The sequence below is a fragment of the Hyperolius riggenbachi genome, chromosome 2 (assembly GCF_040937935.1).
Source record: "Hyperolius riggenbachi isolate aHypRig1 chromosome 2, aHypRig1.pri, whole genome shotgun sequence".
Lineage (NCBI taxonomy): Eukaryota > Metazoa > Chordata > Amphibia > Anura > Hyperoliidae > Hyperolius > Hyperolius riggenbachi.
This window is the reverse complement of record NC_090647.1, coordinates 534,100,612-534,121,577: the sequence shown is the minus strand read 5'-3', so window position 1 is coordinate 534,121,577 and position 20,966 is coordinate 534,100,612. Positions and strand designations below refer to the sequence as shown.

Here is a 20,966-nt window from a genome sequence, read left to right as displayed (position 1 = left end):
AACATGCAGAACATTTTGAGAATTCCAACTTGACGGTATTTTGTGCTTTACCGCATGCGGGAAGTCTTTGAGAATAGAGCCCAATGTCAGATAACCCCTGATCTGCATATGCTTGTTTAGGGTCTATAGCTAAAAGTATTAGAAGCAGAGGATCAGCAGGACAGCCAGGCAACTGGTATTGCTTAAAAGGAAATAAATATGGCAGCCTGTATATCCATCTTGCTCCAGGTTCCCTTTAAGGTAGTGAGGATGCATACACACATCCAATTTTAATTTACCAATTTTCAAAATTGGATGTGTGTATGCACCCTCGGTAACTGGAAAATCTGCCTCTTGAAGAGGACAATATATAATGGCGTTACGGATCGCCAGGTTAGAGGAATTATCTTAGTGGCAATCAAGCACTGATTAATAGTAACCAAAATATGATTGTTGTTTGATAAATATTGCTATAAACATGGAATCATATTTTGAGCATTGGAGAGCACAAAAAAAGCACTGTATAAACAGACTTCATAATTTACATGCTTTTTATACTTTATGCTTTTTAACAGCCTCAAATATACAGCAATACTGACATCTTGTGGATACAATAAACAACTACCTGACTTGACAACCTGAATTGAGCTGAGATCTAAAGTGTTTTTTAAATTGGTCAGCAACTGGTCAATCAAAAATGCTTGCAATTGCAAAATTGCCAATGCTTTCTCGTTTTTTCAATGTGCGATTTTTCATGCTACTTTTAGTTTTTAGCCCATTTGAATACATTGGGCTCTATTCTCAAAGACTTCCCGCATGCGGTAAAGTACATGCGGGAAGTTTGCACCCAAAATACCGGCAAGTTGGGATTCTCAAAATGTTCCGCATGTTTTTTCCGCATGCGGAAAAAGTGTCATAAAAGTGCGGGATTCATGCGGTAAAATTTCCGCAAAAGTCGGTATTTTCCGCAATAAAAGATCAATTCTCAAAGATGTTCAGGCGCATCATTTCTTCGTTAATTACCGAATTTTTATCACCTACAAATAGTAGGTGATATATTCCGCATCCCATTGACTTTAATGACGTGTGGTGGCTTAAGGGCTGTGCTTGCTGGACTTTAACTTTTTTTTTTTAAACACTTTTTCATGCGACCTTTTTACCGCATGATTCCCGCATGAATAATGCCTGTTTCCGCATCTTTTTTCCCGCATGCGGAAAACATGCGGAAAATATTAGTGAATGTGGAAAAAATGCGGAGTTTACCGCTGGCGGGAACATTTTGCGGAAAATTTGGCTCTTTGAGAATAGAGCCCAATATGTGCTTCACAAACTCATGCAAAAATGTACTGCATGTACTCTGTTTTTTTCCCACGGCATTTCACTGCCTATCAACAGCTCGTGGAAAAGAGGCCTAAAAATTATTTTTTTTATCTCTACAATTACCAGAATAAGGCCTCTTTTCCACGAACTGTTGAGCTGTGTGCTCAGCAAGCAGTTGCCAGGCAGCAGTGAGCAGTTACCAGGCAGCGACAAGCAGTTACCAGGCAGCAGTGAGCAGTTGTGAGAGAGGCATTTCACTGCCTAGAAATAGTTAGTGGAAAAGAGGCCTTAACGATTTGAGGACCCTGGTCTTAAAATAGGTCTTACAAAATAGGCCACTGCAGCTTTAAAGGGCAACTGAAGAAAGAGGTATATGGAGGCTGCCATGTTTATTTCCTTTTAGGCTGGTTTCACAGTGGGACGTTACAGGCGCACGTTAGAGCAGCCTGTAACGCAGCCCACCGCACAGCAATGAAAAATCAATGGGCTGTTCACAGTGCCCACGTTGCGTTACATAGTAACGCTGCGCCACCAGACAACGTACTGCATGCAGTACTTTCTAAGCGGCAGAGCCGCGTTAGACTGCTTGCACATGCTCAGTAACGTTGGGGAGGAGCGGAGAGCGGCCAGGCACATGGCTAATTAATATTCACTGCACTCAGTGACGTGCAGTGTTTACTTCCTGGAGCGGCCGCTCTCTGCAGCGATTGGCCGGCGGGACCACGTGATGCCGCATGCGCACAAGAGTGCGCATCACGGCATCACGGACGCCAGAGTGAGCTGCACAACGCGGCTCACTCTGACGTCCAAAGCAGGGAGCACCAGGCGTTGCGTTAGGGGCACATTATGCGACCATAACGTCCCCTAAAACGCAACGTCCTGGTGTGAAACCAGTCTTAAGCAATACCAGTTGCCTGGCAGCCCTGCTGATCCTCTGCCTCTAATACTATTAGCCATAGCCCTTGAACAAGCATGCAGCAGATAAGGTGTTTCAGACTTTAAAGTCAGATCTGACAAGACTAGCTGCATGCTTGTTTCTGGTGTTATTCAGATACTACTGCAGAGTAATAGACCAGCAGGGCTGCCAGGCAACTGGTATTGATTAAAAGGAAATAAATATGGCAGCCTCCGTATACCTCTTACTTCAGTTCCCCTTTAAGGCCTCGCTGCAGGGCCGTACAACTCCGCACACAAGTGATCCCCCCCCCCTCCTTTTCTGCCCACCAACAAAAGCTTTCTGTTGGTGGGCTGTGATCCCTGCAGGGATGTTTGTTTGTTTTTATAAATATTTGTTATTGTTTTTTTAATTAAATTTTCCATTTTTTATTAGTATTATTAATAATTATTATTATTATTTATTATAGATAATCCCTCCCTACCCCTGCCAGCCAATCAGCGTGATCCGCTGTCATAGGCATCAGCCTATGACAGCGGATCGCTTCCCTACCGCCCAGGGGGATAGCCGTGTCAAACGTCTGTCCCCATTACAGCGCTGCTGTAGATCGCAGCGCTGTACAATGCAAATAGATGGCGTTTTCGCTGTCTAACAGCCTCCTAGCAGCGATCGCTGCTGGGAGACTGATGGCGGAGCTCTGTTATTCCAGCGGAGATGCGTGCATCAGCACTTGCGATCTCCTGCAAGACACGCCCCCAGGACTGCACGCCGATCGGCGTCATGCGGTCCGGGGGCCGCCACGTCCACGCTAATTGGTGTGGAACGGTTGTTAAATAGTTAATACATCAAGCTGTCAGGTAATTAATCATTCGTCTTTCGTACCCAATCAGCACCGTGCAAAGTTCTGGTTCAGATCATGCCAATTCTGGTCCTCGTAGTCCAGAAACACACACATATGTAAAGCTGAATTGGATTCTCATGTCTTATGATCACAGTGCAAGAGTGTATCATACCTAGCAGGAATGCTCAATAAGACGCAAATCATTCTGATTAGGTGCAGAATTATGCAAATATTATATGCAAATTTATGCAGCTTGAAAATGGACCAATCAAATTCCACCTCAGAATTATATGCATCTCACTGAGGCCTCTTTTCCACGAACTGTTGAGCTGTGTGCTCAGCAAGCAGTTGCCAGGCAGCAGCAAGCAGTTATCAGGCAGCAGCAAGCAGTTGTGAGAGTTTGAGAGGCATTTCACTGCCTGTCAACAGTTCGTGGAAAAGAGGCCTGACTATCCCTAAACCCTACTAATCATCTCTAATGACACCTAATAAGTACCGGTAGATCTGCACTAGTTGATGCAGGATTATGTCAATTCAAATGCAAATGCATGCAACTTAAAAATGGACCAATGGAATTGCAACTTGATGGGGTTTAATTGGTCCATTTTCAAGCTGCATACAAGATTTGCATAATCCTGCCTCATACTTTGCATTGCTTGCATTTCATTGGCCATCCCTAATTATGAGCAGCTGCTAGTAGGTGGTCCTCAGAGTAGAAATAGGCGGGAAGCCTAGCAGTAGGGGTACTCAGTGAGCATCATGGCTGCATATGGGAGATGGTGGAGTGCCTGGATACCAGCTCTGCTGGTGGGCTTATGGCTGGGCTCAGTTGTACAGAGCTTGGATGTTAGTGGGTCTTTCTATGATGAGCCTTCCCTGGTGTGTGGAGATGACCTTATGGAGTATAGTCTACATACTGTAGCTGATGGCAATGCAACTGTCCAGCTCTCTACTATTGGTAAGAATATCTTGATGTTTTGATAATGTAATATTAGGTTTGAGGTAGAGGTTTCACCTAATTACTGATGTGCTGTGGAACATTGGATTTTTTTTTTTTTTTTTTTTTTTGTGGTTCAGACTAGCGATAGTCAATGAGACTCATGAGTTGCTGTACAGTATACAAATTTTTTATGTGTATTTAAGCAGTTTAAACAGGAACCAATCAAATCTTGTGGAGGTAAACATTTTGATTGGTCAATTTTCAAGCTGCATAATCAAAATTATTTGAATCTGATTGCCCATCCCTAGTTTAAACCAATTTGGCTTCATTCATTTCAGGTGTGACTTGCTTTGCTTACATGCAGGTTGTCATAAGACAGGTGTTTTTGGGCCTTATGCCACATCTCCTGCATGTCTGTCAACTGTCTCCTGAAAGCTAAATCCACCTATCCCTTAAGTCTATCAGACATGTGCACAGAGGCGGGACAAGGTCCTCCAGCACCCAAGGCTGCGACACCAAAGTGCGCCCCTCCATCCCTCCCACCCCAGCCGTCACACACTGATTGCTATTAGACTAAGAGGGCCCCAGGGCCCACAACCTCCCCAACACCTTTAATATCTAGTTATCTGGCTTGCAGTCACTGCTATGTATCCCCTTTTCTTATTTCTTTCTGCTTCATACATGATTAGGAATGACAGCTGAATGAATTGTGTGCCCCCTCCTACACTGCGCCCTGAGGCTGGAGCCTCTCCAGCCTATGCCTCGGCCCGGCCCTGCATGTGCAAACTGTTGTTCCCACAGATGTGTTACTTAGCTTCAAAGTCTAAGGCAGTTAAAGCAGAATATAACCCTGCATTTCAACTTTGTTTTAAAATATTATTTACAGCATATTATATGCAAAAAGCATTTTTTTTTTTTACTAGACCAGCATTGGAAGGGTTAAACACAGAGGTTTAAAGTTCCGTGGAGAGATATGCAGAAGTTCAGATTGCTACATTCTATTTAGATGAATGTATCTATTGATAAATGTTACACACTCTTTGGCTGTCCAAGCTCCTCAGTCAGAGATGAGTCACATTCAACACTTAGATACATTTATGTAAACAAAATGTATCTATTTCAGCTTCCGATGCATCTGCAGAAATCTCCAGGAACTTTAAAGCCCTGTGTAACCCTTCCAATGCTGGTGTAGTAAAAAAAAAATGCTGGTTGCATATAATATACTGTAAATGTTTTAGAGCAAAGTTGAAATGCAGGGTTATATTCTGCTCTAAGTAGTAACTAGTGTTTTAAATAAATCATATTCAGCATGGCTATTCCAGTGGTAAGTAAGCCTCTATCTCATACAGCTTGGAGGTCTGCCTCTGCATTACTGTAATACATCCACATGTGGCTGATTGCTGTAACCTGACTGGTGTGTGCAGGTGCAGCTTGTAACTGTCCTCACCTATGCTGTCTGAGTCAACTAGACCATAGCTGTAGCTTTTGTCTTTATAATTGGGTCCCAGGTTTGTATGCACAGCCAGGGATGTCTACATGAGTTTCCTCCTAAAACATACAGATATTTGGCTTGGCCTAAACTGGCTGTAGCCTGCAATGGACAAATGACTAAAATTCCTGGCTAGGGTCATTATCTAGCCAGTAAGGCCTTTCTTGAGTGCATCCCAGTGGGGTTCTTGAGAAAAGTGCTATACAATTGTTTGGATTAGCACTATGGAGGGGATTAGATTGTGAGCTCCTCTGAGGGACAGTGACATTGTTAATGATCCCTACTATTCAAAGTATCTATAGAAGTGATCATTATGAGCACAGGACCAATAGAGGGCAATACTGTCATTGAGGGAGGGCCCCTCTGGCCCAAGGGCCCCAATGTGGTGGCTCTGCACCCCCTATTGCTATGCCCCTGCATAGGAGCCATGTGTATAATTAAATGCTTGCATGGCTTGAGAATTCTCAGCTCTAGAGGGTTGGTTCAGCATAGGATAAACTTGCTGGGAATAAATGACTTGGGGACTCTCTAGCAGTTTTCGCACTAACTCTGCAGATGTGACACTGGCTGTCCTAAAATTGCAGCGTTAGCATGGCCATGCAGGTAGCTATGCATCTCTAAACACCTGGCCACCTGCAAGGTAAGAGGCCCTTATCTGAGGATCCTCCCCAGTGGATAACTGCTTATAACTAATATGCTCTGCACATCTGAATGTCTGCAACTGGTGTTTGCCTTGAGGTCCTAGTGCAGCTATAGTAGTGGGGTAGGAGTGGCCCAGGTCTAATCAATGAAATGCAAACTTCTCAATGCATTCAAAATTTCATGTCAATGCTATGCAGTCTAAACCTGGACCAATAAAAATTACTGGAAGTTATTCTGACTGGTCAGGTTGAAGCTGCATAACATTCATTTGCACATTTGTTATCCCTACACACAGGGCTGAGGCAAGAGGCTCTAGCCTCAGGGTGCAGTGTAGGAGGGGCGCACAATTCATTCAGCTACCCCCCCGTGTCTGAAGCAGAAAAATAAAAGGGGTTACATGGCAGTGACTGCAAGTCTAATAGCAATCAATGGCTATCATTTATAAAGCATTTCCGCATGTGGAATTGCTTAATACCGGTGACTTTACCGAACACTCTGCAAAATCCCCATTCATAAAGGCTCTTTCCGCATGAAAAGCTGACAGAGCGATACATTTACGCCTTGTGCGGAGTTTTTCTAGATTTATCTAGAAAAAGTTACAAACACATCCATTCATAAAGATTAGAGCAAGCGGTATGCAGAAGGAAAATACCGCTTGCTCGACAGTAGCGATAGGCGGGTGGATTACGTGTAAATGAATGGGACGGACCTCCCAAGCAGCATCAGACAGAGGAGCGCACGGAGGGAATCGGGCAGCTTTAATCTTTCCGCATGTCTTCCGCCAGCTTCCTCCAGAAAACCTCCGCACTTCTACCGCAACAGGCAACTTCTTTATGAATGACCACCCAGAAGTCTTAAGTACCGGTTGCGGAGAAGAACGGTGTTTTCCCGCACTACCGACTGCACCTTTATGAATGATAGCCATTGTGTGTGGCTGGGAGGGATGGAGGGGCACACTTTGGGCTATCAGCCTTGGGTGCTGGAGGACCCTGTCCTGGCTCTGCCCACACAATACTTTTCCATCAACCCAACTGTAATTAATTGATGCTATAGTTGTGGTTACTTAGAAGTGAACTCCATGCTGATATGTACTGCCCCCCCCAAAAAAAACCTGCAGCTTATCTCCTGCTTTGAATGGTATGCATGCAATGCAGTTGCTAGTCTTTTCTGATCCGCACTAACTCAGTATTGTAATTTCGATAGCCATCCCTAAATGGTGAATGAGATGCAAATCTGATGTACGCTGGTTGGCACTGGACCAATTGCAGGTGTCAAAGTTCCTCTGGCCCAATTCCAAGCCACAGACCACTAGAAAGAAATGTGTGCATACTTTGACTCAATTCTCTAGGCAGGGTGACCTGTTGTGACAGGTGGTTTAATAATCTGCATGAAGCAATAATTTGAACTTCTATTTATCTGCAGATGCTGATGGACATCGGGCTGTTCTGTTGGATAATACAGTTAACCCCTGCAGCGTTTGGCTTACCTCTGAAACTAAAGGAGTTTCATTCCTCTATGTGCCATATTACAGCTGCTATCTTTATGAGAAGGTGAGTGTTCCTAAATCCCACCCCCTGATTTAAAAAGGGTTAAAGTGGAAAATCTAGATCAGTGATGGCTAACCTTGGCACTCCAGCTGTGACAAAACTACAAATCCCATGCTGCTGCCTCCCTGAGTTATGCTTAGCAATGTCAGAGTATTGCAATGCCTCATGGGACTTGTAGTTCCACCACAGCTGGAGTGCCAAGGTTATCCTTCACTGTTCTAGATCAATACTGAGTGATGTTTGGAACCTGCACTTTTTACAAAACTTGTGTAAGCAGCTGCAGTTGTAATTTGTAAAGTTTATTTTGTCTAATCCCAGTGGAGGGGAAGTGGTTTTTTGTTTTCATAGCGCTGCATTAGCAAGAGCTTTTCAAATTACAAGCACTTAGAAAAGTGGTGCTGGTGGGCTCCAGGCCTGAAGTCTACCCCCAAAACTTTAATCACTGCATCCTTATGTCCATATTGACACTTGCTCAGACATCTGGCTTTCTCCAACCAGGTGTATGCATTTAATGCCCACATCTGGAGACATCCCATCTTGCTGCATGATGATCTGCGGAGTAAGGACTTTGTTAATCATGGTATTTTTCTACAAATGTATGTTGACTGGAAGCAAGTCTAGATATTAACTTCAATTTTGTAGACATCAAGGGTGCATAAACCAATCTACAGTGGCCAGTTTTAACACTGCCAACAGTGTTCAGTGTATTCAGATACTATAAACTGATTTGTGTAGGTAAGCTCAAACAATTGTGCATGTGCCAGGCTTAAAGAGAAACTCTGACCAAGAATTGAACGTTATCCCAATCAGTAGCTGATACCCCTTTTACATGAGAAATCTGTAGGAAGACAAAGTCGTGAGCCCCCAATAGTGTATTGATATAAGGTAATCAATTTGTACAGCAGATGGGGATATACTCACAAGTCTGGGTTGCCGACCTCAGGCAACCATTCCAGTCTTGAAATTGTATATAGACAGCGCTCCGCAGGTACAGACAACAGTGTTTCACTCCCTTAGGAGTTGCACTCACCCCGCCTGTTTGACCACTGCAAGACTGGTCAAAGATCGCTCAGTGGTGTCCCTTTCACTCCATCAGGGTTGCGATGCACCATGTAGTCTTCCTCCTCCAGTTGTCCCAGACTCCGCTGCTCCTAGAAGCTGTTGGTTCCAGTTATTCTCCAGATGTTGCTGTTCCTATATGCAGTAAGCTGCATATGTCTTGGTTTAAACACTTGCCTGTGAATCTGTCTCAGAATGTGCTTCTGATTGGGGCACTAACTCTGGTGAATTGCTTGTTGCTCCTGGGGCTTGCGGATGTGCCTTGCTTGCAGCATTGGGTCCCCGGTTCACATCCCAGCCAGGACACTATCTGCACAGTTTGTCTGTTCTCCCTGTGTCTGCGTGGTTTCCTCCGGGTACTCTAGTTTCCTCCTAGAATGTACACATTCAGAGATCTGCCTGCTGTGGCCTAATGACCCTCCAATCCATTCTGGCAGTAAAAGACCATTCCGATTGCATATGGGGATATTAAGCCTGTCCCCACTCGGGCTAAGAAGTCACTCTCCATAGAAGAAAAATAAGGGTGTACACACCCATCAACCAGGTGGATAATGTATTTTCTCCTAGAGGTGCCAGCAGAATAAGTTAGTAGTCTATTAAAACCAAATATTGGGGACTGGGGTGGAGTCATCTCCCCAATATGACACAACCACCATATATGGTATCCAGAATGTATAGTTAATCAGTACTCCACATGAAATTATGCAATGCATTTTGTGGATTCCAAGCCCACTTCCTCAGTCAAATACAAGAGCAGGAGTAACTCCGCAGTTGTGCAGATAGGTGCAGCGCAGAGGCGCTGCACCTATCTGCACAATCTGAGTTACTCCTGCCCTTGTATTTGCCTTGTCATATTGGGGAGATGAATCCACCCCAGTCCCCAATATTTGGTTTTAATAGACTACTATTTTCTGCTGGCACCTTTATCTACTACATGCATGAGAAATCTATTCCTTTTCACAAACTGACCATCAGGGGGTGCTGTGTTTCATTGTGGTGAAACTCCTCCCACAAACTGAGGACCATGGTACTCCTGGCAGTTTCCAGTCTGAACCCTGTTACATTGTGTGACATGGCTGTTTACAGCTGTTTCCAACTGCCAAAAAAGCATGCAGCAGCTACATCACCTGCCAACTGTAAATGTCAGAATGTAAATCAGGGATTTAAAAGATTTTACAATGGCCATACACTGACTAAATCATTTATACATAATTATTGTAAAATGAAGTGCTGTATTACATTTTCACTAGAGTTCCTCTTTAAAGATGTGTACACACTTCAACTGTTCAACCTCCATATACTGTAGTATGGTGGCTAAACTACTCACCATTCATGGTATGGTTCAAGATCTCCATCTTCAAGAGGGCTAAAACAAGGCTGGCAAATCATGCAATGTAAAGGGCTGAAGGGAGTGCATTGTTCAGCTAATGTTGACTTTAATTTTTCTCTGGCCACCAATGCATTGGTAACTTGACAGCCACTCAACTTCCTAGTAATACAGGAGTTTAAAAATATGTGCTTTTAGTTGAAGTCATTGCTCCCAAACTTGTCTTGTTCCAGGTGTTGGGAAAATCTATTGTGCTTCCCTCAAATAGTTAGAAGCTGCATAAACTTATCTGCCATGTAATAGTTAACTAAAACTTGTCAATGAGATAACTTGGCTATCTTGTCAACATACAGGATGGGTACTACATGATGACCATCTTCTTGGAGGTGAACACCACAGGAGAATGGGAAGTGTACCAGAAGGAAGTTCTCAGGTGTCCAATAATTGGTAAGACCTACAGTGCTACAAGGCCAGATGGTTTTAGACCATACCAGGGTTTCTCAAACCTGTCCTCGTGACTCCCCAACAGTGCATGTTTTGCAGACAACCTCGCCTATGCACAGGTGGGGCAATTGGTCTCTGGTACATGGAATCCACCTAGATGAGACACTACCCCACCTGTGTATAGGTGAGGTTGCCTACAAAGCCTGCTGTTGGGGAGTCACAAGGCCAGGTTTGAGCAACACTGCACCATACTAACTTGTGCAGTGATTTAAATCTGTTCTCTGTATGTGACGAGCTCTGCTTTGTTTTGCAGTGATGGATGATGCTCCATCAGTTGGTGATTGCTCAAACGTCCCCAGAGAAAGCAGACTTTCATGTGGTGGCACATCAGTCTCTCAAGATGTCTGCTCACAAAATGGCTGCTGCTATGACCAGACAGACTCCAGGAATCCCTGCTACTATGGCAACAAAGGTAACTGGAGGTTTAGTACATGTGAGTTGCTAATTCAAGCTTCCATACAAATTTGTATGTAGCTTGATGCTGTCAATCAGCAGGAAGTGCATACAGCTGACCAATTTTGCATGACTAGAAATGGCCAGACCTGCATGCAAGCCAGCTGTAGCATCTCATTGACTACAGTATAGTATTCATTTTTTCTCTTCTAGTTACTGCCCAGTGCACCATGGATGGTCAGCTTTCTGTTGCAGTTTCCAAAGATGCCACTGTGCCATCTCTAATTCTTTCTTCTGTCAAGCTTCTGAGGGGAAGTGGACCTGGATGTAATCCTGTAGTCCAAAATGATGTCTTCCTTATCTTCAATTTCCCATTATCTGCTTGTGGCACAACATATACTGTAAGTGCTTTTGATTACTTTCCAAAATGTGCTCAGCTAAGGCCTTTACATAAAAGCAGGGGTGGAACTACCATGAAGCCACCTGAATTGCATAATTCAGGCAGCAAAATCAAGGGGGCAACATTTGGGGCACTTGCTCTATTTGCCCACCTTCCTGGCACACTACAATCATCCCCAAATCCATGTCCTCATTTGACCAGTGGCACCTGCCACCCTTCCCTACAACCTCATAAGCAGGTGAGGTACTGCTATATGCCTCTTTATCAAGGCATGCTACAGGAACACCCATCACTGGTGACATCACCATGTCCAGTCAGGGGAAAGCTTGGGCACATGACAAATTGGATCAAGGAGCTGGAACCAGGCCAGCCAATCACAGCTAGCAACTGCTCCTTTCAGTACTTGGTGCCAATGGTCTTGTGGGTGGTATCATGGTGCAATACCTGGACCAGTGAAGTGCAGCAATTGGCCCAATGAGGGTGGTGTGGTCAGTAGGCCAGAGCACTGTAAACAGCACAGGGGATTTGAGCACCGCCATAGGCCATAATAGGAATTATGGCTATAGCAGTAGCAATCAGTGAGTGATTTGGGAGCCATCAGAAGACAGAGTGCTAAACACTAATCCAGCCGCCAGTAATAGCTGGAAGTCGAATTTACAACTTTCCTCAACTATCCATAGCAGCCTGGAGGGAGTATGTTGATGCTGCTGGGACTATGGCCTCAATTCACTAAGCTTATCTCCTGTCTTAACTCTTCTAGAGTTGTTACCATGGTGATAAGGCATGTAGTATTAAGGAAACATTTTACCTCAGGCAAACCTAACTCTTCTGTCTTTAAGTTAACTCTTTAATCCTTAAAATAACTCCAGAGTTAGACAGGCTGTTAATTAACTGCGTGTGAAAATGACTACAGAGGAGGTAACGTAAGGAATGGAAGAGATAAGATAACTCTCACTGTGTGAAGGTAAAGTTTTTCTCTTGCCTTATTATCTCCAGCGTGATCTTAGTGAATTGAGGCCTATATCTGCTTTCCCCTGCACCAAAATATGGCAGCTATGTAATGGGTACGCATTGGGCCAATCACTGCCATGACTGGCCATGGTGCTCTCTCCAGTGATTGGTCTATATGCCTGGTATACATGAAATGGGGTATATCCCATTCTCAGTTTCTGGGGCACATCCTCCAAGTTTGCTTTTAGGCAGTCTAAAACCAGCCCTGCATAAGTTAAATTTATACAGAAGCACATCCAGTGCCTGTGGTATCTAATGCTCAAACCAGCAGGAGAAGAAATTAACTATACAGCACTGGTGGCCAGAAAACATTTTGGTTTTGTACTTTCTTTATCAAAAGAATCACACAACTTAGAGTGGTGCTTGGTAGAACAGGAGGACTTGGGAGACCCTGCCCATGTGAATAAGGCCTTGCAGTATTTTTCCTATGTTGCATTCTACTGCATCTTACAGTAACCTAGTTTTCATAGATATGAACACAAACCTAATTTAAAACCTTTTTGTCCTGAAAGGATGATGGCACTGCTGTGGTTTATGAGAATGATCTGGTTGCTGATCAAGATATTGAGACATGGAGAGGTTCCTCAATAACCAGGGACAGCACCTTCAGGTAAGCTATGAAATTGAAAAATACAACCCAAATGTTGTTTTAGACATGTCATCTGAGGGCACTAGGCCAAGAATAACAATATTGAATAGGATGAAGTGTTTGTCCCCTTTTGTGGTGGTTTCCTCACATCCACTAGTGCGTCTTTGACCTGCTTCAGACATGGACAATGCCTTCTGCTACTTCTGAAAAGTGTAGAGGCTTTGTAAACCTAAATGGTTCCCAGCTACAGTGCTTGTCAACTGGAAGAAAAGGCATAAGACGGGCTTAATGTTGCTCCTTTCTTACAGTAAAAACTGTCTTCTTAGGTTGCACATCCGTTGCAGTTATGTTGCTGGAGGCTCAGTTCCATTGAGCGTTGAAGTCTTCACCCTGCCACCTCCATCACCTGCCAGCAGTACCGGCCCACTGAACTTGGAGCTGAGAATTGCCAAAGGTAAGTGCTAGTCCTAAATTCTAAAATGGGCATTCAATTAACTGACTTGCTGTAGATGGTACTGCATACATGGAGATGGGTGTGCAGGCTAACATAGCTCAGTCACAAGATACTGTGCTGGCCTGGGACTTCCACTATGGTGGAACATGCAGCTACAAGCCAATGCAGTTTCAACCAGTAGGCAAATGTGTGTTTTTTTTGTTTGTTTTTCTTTCTTCTCTCCCTTCCCTGGCTGAGCCTGGAGTGAATAAACACTAACATGCCACTTTCTGGTCTTGATTTTCCTTAGATCCTCAGTACCAACAGTACTATGCAGATGCAGAATACCCCATACTGAAGGTCCTTAGGGATCCGGTTTTTGTTGAAGTTCGCATCCTTAACAGAAATGACCCGAACTTGGTGCTGATGTTGGATCAATGCTGGGCCACAAACTCTGAAACCCCCATCCTTCAACCTCAGTGGCCACTTCTTATAGATGGGTAAGATTTACTGGTAGCAACAATTTCCAGACCATGTAGTACAGCCCATGAATATTAACAGCAGGTATCTGCATAGTTTTTGGTAGCCATGCTATTGACATGACATTCGCTCACTCTTACAGGGTCTTTATTTTTTTAATCTATATTGACACTGCACTTCAGTAGTATTAAATCATCTAAGACTGTAAAACATCTGAAGTGTGCCTTAAGATTAGACACTCGTCTTTTCTGCCTTCTATGTAAAATTGACAAACTTGAGCAAACAAAGCTCAACAGGCTCCATCCTAAAGGCCAACAGCAGAGAAGTGGTTATTACCTACCATTTGTAAGTGATAAAAAAAAATCCTTACCAAATTTTCAATTGAGAATCTCAAATTGGAGATAAATTTTGAGGTAATTACCACACTTTTACCACATGAGGTAATTTAGGGAGAAAAATTGTGACTTTGAAAATGGAGATATTTTGGTCAGTGTCTACCACTACCTAATTTAACTCATGCGGTAACTCATTGAGAATAGAGCCCATTATCGTGCTTACAGTATCATACAATGTTCAGCAAATTGTAACCAGCAGTAGCACATAATGCATCTAAATGTGTGGCTCCCCATCTTGAGAAATCATAACTCTCACCACAGTGCAAAACTTCAGGACAGCATATATCACAAATCTCCAAGTCAAAGACCTAGTGCCTAATGCTGATGCCCCTTCCAACCAAATGATCCCCAGGACCCCTGAGTCAGCTGCCAATCTGATTAAATATATCAGCACTGTACTGCAGCATTTAACAGCTTGTGCCAGACCTTTTCAGTTTCTTTGAGCTGTCTTCCTATATACTAAAGCATTACTGCTGTTATAGGTCACCATAGCTGGGGGTTAGAGGTGCACCTTGGGGGCCCTGTCAGGCTATGGGGCAATTGCCTCTTTGCCTCTATGGAAGCACCAGCCCTAATACAGATTGTATGTGTAGGTCTAGCAAAAGGCTTTGGGGTCTATCTTTGTAATCTGGCCATATCAGCTAATAGCAGAGCTATATTTTCATGGGACTAAGAGGTTCTCCAGGGAAGCCAATGTTTTCAATTGGCTGTTTCAAGAGTCTTTCCAGTTAAATGTGAAAAAAAACATCAAACAGTAACATTTGGCCTAAACTGCTTAGGAGTCAGGTGGCCTAGTCAGGATTTGGTATTTCCCAGATCTGCTGGAGCCATTTTTAAAGTATTGGGAATTTTTATTTTTTACAACCCTCCCACCCAAAAGGATAAAATCCAGTCCAGCCCCCAGGGGCTGACCTTGAGGTCACACCCAAAACTGGGTCCTTGAAAAGGACAAGGCTGGGACTCTGCCCAAGTCCATCTTACCACCACCAGAGCATGCTGCTAGCCTGAGGACCAAGCTAGCAGCCTTCTTGCATTTTGATCTGGAACAAAGGACTCTAACTTGCTTCCACAAACACTTCACCTGAACTCAAGTATTTGTTTTTTCTTTTACACTGGGTTACTTTACTGTTTAATCGTGGTTTTTAATTTCTGTATATTCATATTACATTTATAATGAAGACTTCTAAAGTCACTTTCTCAGCTACACCTACTATTCAGCCACACAGAACAAATCCTAGTTTTCTGAAGTCACTACTATTCATTATATAAATATTTTTCCTTGCCAGTCTTAGTCAGTGATGTTAGCTCCTCTGTCCTTTACAGAGGTGGTGGCAGCTTTGTACCCTGAGATACTGTAGTTTGTAATGCTGTAGCTCACAAGCTCCCTTCTAGCTGGTCTGCAGCCAAATTCCAGCTGGTTCAGCTTAATTGCATCCAAGAGGTTGGTCACTCTGTGGGTTGGAAGGCTTTGAGCAGTCCAGCCACTAGGGGCATGTGATGCCTAGTACTACACCACTCTGGCAGGTGGTGTGGGATCTACCCAGTAGACTTTTGCAATCTACCTAATAGGCACCCTTGGATTACACCATCTCCTAATTGTAAGTGGTAAATTCTTGCGGTATAATTGGCATATGATATCTACTCAATAAAGCACACTGTCCAGCCAGGAGCTGAAACTATGGACCACTACCTCAAATGAGGTTTCATGGCTTTTGACCATATCTGTGCCATGAGCCTGGAATCAGATGGGCAGCTTAAAATCAAAACTTGGAAAGGTTATCTCCAATCTGAAGTTAACATTTTCCAAGAGGCAGATAAGCCAGTCTTCTGAAAGTAGGGCTGCTAGTAACTAAAGGATTTGCCATGCAAGACCACCTAGTAGTAAAACTATGTACAGGGCCAGATTTGTAATCTTTACCGCCCAAAGCCACTGTCACTAGCCACCCCCTTTGGTATAGGTAGCAAGCTTGTCTTCACACCGCAGCAGCCATCAATGTCGCTTATTTCTCTGCTCATCTCCTGTGCAGAAGCATCCTCTTCCTTTCAGTCTCCAATGCTGCCAAAATCCATAGCTGCTGGCCACAATGCAAACATGCACAGAGCAAGGTGGCTGTTGCACAGGCCTCGAGCAGCAGACTACCATGGTCAGGTGCTCGCCTGATCTCCATGCATTGGCAAGCTTGCACCAGTTTCGAAGGCTGCTTTGGTGCCATGGCCTTGCCCTGACTATGCTACAGACCTTTTAGGCACCACCAGTAAACTGTTGTCCTTTACCTACAGGTGCCCTTTTGGAGGAGACAACTACAAGACTCAACCAGTAAACATTGGGAACTCTGGAATTCAGTTTCCACTTCATTATAAGCGCTTTATTGTGAGCACTTTCACATTTGTCAACTCTGGAAATCAGCAGCCAATAGGTGGACTGGTAAGTTTTATTTTACCCCCAACCTTTTTTTCACCTTTTGAAATTTGGTGCCTCTGTTCCATCTCATGAGTTCCACATATGGGATGGCATAAGATGAATGCTTTGCTGTAGAATTGTTACACTTGGAGACCATAAACTGCACTTTCTACAGGAAACTGTAGTGTCGCTCTAGACTAGTCAAAGTAACAGCACCTGCATTTGGTCTGACATCAAGCTGCATGAAAGCTGTAAATTAGCAGCTCTTTGGTAACCTCTAGCTTGCATACATGCAGTGGCTTGGTTTGGGAACCATTGAGTAAGACTGAAGACTTTAAAGGGGCACTATGGCACAATTTAAAATGTGTGCAAACTTTTTTTTTTTTTTTTTTTTGAAATAGAGCCGTAAATTTTCTCCTGTCGCTTACAGTAGGTAGTAATGACAAGCAAAAGGTTTTGTACTAGTCAATCTCCATGGGGGAGAAAAGTAATTTATGGGTCATTTTACTCTGGCAAAATGTACAAGTTAAATTGTGCAACAGATAAATAATTTCCATAGTGCCCCTTTAACCAACCAGGCTTGGGCCTCTTTTTTCCATGGACAGTTTGAGGCATTTCACTGCCTGGTAAAAGCTTGCAGAGCAGTTTAACTGTCCATGGAAAAGAGGCCTTACCTGTTACAAAATACTAGAAACCAGAGCTGGATTAAGATGTAATGGGACCCTAAGCAATGTAGTAGATTTAGGGTTCTCCATGGTCCTTTTTGGTAAGCTGAAGTGGGGAGGTCAAATGCTGGCAGGTGGGCCTGACACCCACTAGGCCCCGAGCACCTGCCTAGGTTACCTGGTAAATGCTCCTGACACTGTTGCTGCATGCCCCACAATTGCAGAATCTTCTCCCTATAAAACCTAGGATGAGAGATTTGTCTTAAGTTACTATGTGTAGTAAAATGAGTGATCTTCCAATAAAATTCCTAGGCCTTAAACAAGTATTGGGCTTAGTCCAAAATGTCCACCTTGCTATCAATGTCATGCACTTGCTAAGCTTTAGTACTTGTATGAGAGCTGACTACATATTGTCTGTCTTGCAGGTATATTTCCACTGCAGTGCATCGGTCTGTGTCCCATCTCCTGGTAACCCATGTGTGACCACATGCAATTCTGCAAGAAGTAAGCAATCTGTGTGCTTAGGCCTGCTCTTAGTAAACCATTCCATTCTAGTGCATGCACTTCCATTATGGTACAGCAGCCAGAATGCCATGTTGCTTCACCATGAATTTAAGGGCCATGGTGGCATCTACAGCATGTCATACTAGCTGAAGTAGTTTACATTTCATATTGAACTAAATTTCATATTGTGCAAGTGCCACCTACATTTTGTAGGTTTTATGAAGTTTGTATCCTGCATCCACCCAATGAGAATGACCATACCTAGTGCTAATGACTTGTTTTCAGAGTTCCCTGTTGATCAAAAGTGCACAAAAGTGGATGCCAAGGTAAACAGGCACCTACATAGTCTAATGCAGATAGAAAACCCTACATGAATTATAAAATGGGACATAAGCAGAGGGCCCCAACCAAGATAAGTCTAGACTAAAATCACAGAACATTTATCACGCTCTTCTCCTGGTGGACTTGAAGCGCCAGAGCTGCAGCCACTAGGACACGCTCTATAGGCAGTGTTGAGGGAGACTGGCCCAAGGTCAGTGAATAGGTTCTGACATACTGAACAGTCAGGGCTGAGATTCGAACCCTGGTCTGTCAGAGGCAGAGCCCTTAACCATTACACCATCCAGACTAGATAATGGATGGAATCCTAAGTAATGACTTAAGATTTAACCTTCATGTTGAAATTAAAAAGTGGTGTCAAGGTAATGACAGCATCAAGTTTCATGTGCTGGATCCCAGTAGCATCAACCTAGTACCACTTCTGGGTCAATGTAGAGTATTGCATGCTATAGAAAACATGAGGACTTGAATAGATAACTACCCCTGCCAACAACTTTTGGCTTTAACACATTATGATCTTAAGGTAACATACAAATGATAGAACCTGCAATAGTTGGCACATAATACTAGTGTATTTGTCACTAGCAGGTCTACCCAGCTTCTGGTTGCTTAGCCACAAAGGTCTGGCGCAAGGCACAAAATGCCAAGAGATCAATTAACCTATTATGGATGGCATTGAAGGCTGTTTGAGTTAAGCCAGTAGATCTCACAGATGTTTCTGTTACAGGAAGAAGAGCTCATGACTTGGAGTCTGGAACTCTGGTGTCAGCAGAAGGACCAGTTGCATTCTACCAGGGTGCAGAAGAGTTTGAAGGTATAGTGCTGGGCTGCTTCAACTTGATAAACGTGTGTACAAGGCTCAGTCAGACTTTAATACTTTGTAGTGCTTAAAGTCCCTTTCTTCCCAAACAGACTCATTGCCAGAAACTCATGACCACTTATGACTTCTCTGCTTTATAAGGCTCATATTTCCAGAGGTGTCTTGCATTCACCTCCATTAGAAGGCACTTATTGCTTGGCCAGACCCTGCTGCCCCTTCCACAGTGCCCAATTTACTTTCCCCATCCCTTGGTGTTCATAACTTCCCTGGCACCAACAGTACTCAAGCCAAATGCTACAAATGGCCCATGTCACTTTGTAGTACCTTATTCCTCTTGCATTCATTGGAGGAAAAGTTGGCCCAAAGGTTTTAGATGAAGTTAATTCTGAAATGAACATATGGTCTTATGTGTAACTTCTTTCCTCCTAGGTGTTCATGGAAGTGGTCCTCTTTCAAAGATGGGCTGGATCTTGGCTGTGGTACCTGGCTGTACTGTTGGTGTAATCTTGATCATTTTTCTGCTGAAAAGGCAAAACAAGTATAGCATTAAAAGAGTAAATATTTAACCCATGTAGTCTTTGTGTTTATTTTGTAGGTATAAGTCCACAGCAATAGATCTTGTCAATGTTACCTTTGCCCTGCATAGGTTTTGGATGAGCCAATCCATATCAGCTGGAAGCACATTTAATTGTATCATTTCTGGCAGAATTAAACTTGCAGGGATAGTGGTTGGATAATGTACTTGTCAACCACACCACCACCTCTGACATGAGACCAGTTTGAACCCTGGCTGAAACCAGTACCTATTCAGCAAGGAGTTCTTGGGCAAGACTAGAGTGTACAATTTTGATTGGCTGGTCACTGACCAATTTTAACACCCATGTATGAGGGCAAATCAAAGTTTTTTTTTGTTTTTTTTTTAACTGGGCTGTAAAACTGTAGGGTGAGCCCTTAGTGACTGCAGCTCTCAAATGAAGTCAACAGAGCACTATACAATAGCATTCTCATTAGGCATTTCTAGTCTGCATCCACCCCTTCACGTTCTCTGTACTTGTGCAAAACTTTATGGCTGCGTGCAAACCTTTTTTACTGTGGTAAGTCCAAAAGGCACAGCAACCTGAAGTAGGTTTCTCAATTGCAGGTATGGTCAACAGAATGCACATTTTGATCTTGTGCAGCTTTTTTGATCTAATGCAGCAGCTGCATAAGCCTGCAACTGTTAAACTGAGGAGGTGCAGTGGCTTGATGCTTACTAGTTTATGCCAAGTTTTAAAAGACTCTCCTGCCATGGTGTCTAGTCACTCAGCATGCAAGAGTTGCCCCACCTGGTAGTTCTGCTTTGGGAGAGGGGTCCCTTGCTGCTGGGGTATGGGGAATAAGTGCTTACTGCAATTTTCATGGCAACCTTATTGGATACAAAGGTCAGTGGGCACCTTGTGAAGCCTTGCCATGGTGCCCTGTTATCTGGCCCCCTCACTCTGTTAATCTTAAGTTAAGCACCCCAATTTTGCTAAAGATCAGAATTTGGCATGGCTGCTCTTCCCACACGGATCTGAAAACACATCGGAATCCCTATAGATGTGCATGAGATAGCTACAGGGAGTTTAATTGTGCTGTCTTGGAAACAGCTCGGGTCTAGTAGAAACCTGGCCTTAGCAGTCCACTAGTTAAAATGTTTTTTTTTCTTTTGGGAACAGATCCTTTTCATGGGATCTGATCACTGTTAAGGTGGCCATAATACAATTCTTCAGATGCTCAATTCTGTTTGAGTGGCTGAAACTTCTGCCCTGGGCAGACAATCAGCTGACACTAAAACGATTGGCTCCTGCTGTTACACCCCATGAGGCTGGGTTCCCACTTTAGCCAGGCCTCAGACTCTTAATACAGGGCTCAAAAATGCCCCTAGGGCATACCTATAAAATCACTGCTGGGAGACTTGGGCACAGGACACAGCCAATATATGGCTTACCCTGCTCCAGCATTGGGCTCGTCA

General features: G+C 43.7%; 1 protein-coding gene across 1 annotated transcript; it reads left to right on the top strand.

Moving 5' to 3' along the window:
* Positions 1–3,794: 3,794 nt before the first annotated feature.
* LOC137545276 (zona pellucida sperm-binding protein 4-like) lies at positions 3,795–19,539 on the top strand. The gene is made up of 12 exons (XM_068266390.1): positions 3,795–3,993; positions 7,529–7,656; positions 10,393–10,486; positions 10,797–10,955; positions 11,150–11,337; positions 12,860–12,957; positions 13,263–13,390; positions 13,680–13,869; positions 16,525–16,669; positions 17,736–17,814; positions 18,881–18,967; positions 19,403–19,539. Exons 1-12 carry the CDS (start codon positions 3,795–3,797, stop codon positions 19,537–19,539), a joined length of 1,632 nt encoding a protein of 543 aa, XP_068122491.1.
* The last annotated feature ends 1,427 nt before the right edge of the window (positions 19,540–20,966 follow it).

What these genes read in the sequence shown, in the direction of transcription:
- LOC137545276 (XM_068266390.1), top strand. Translation starts at nt 3,795, where the DNA reads ATGGCTGCATATGGGAGATGGTGGAGTGCCTGGATACCAGCTCTGCTG. An exon ending in GCTGCTATCTTTATGAGAAG is followed by an intron (nt 7,657 to 10,392) that starts GTGAGTGTTCCT and finishes GTCAACATACAG; the next exon opens with GATGGGTACTACATGATGAC. An exon ending in ACCAGGGACAGCACCTTCAG is followed by an intron (nt 12,958 to 13,262) that starts GTAAGCTATGAA and finishes CTGTCTTCTTAG; the next exon opens with GTTGCACATCCGTTGCAGTT.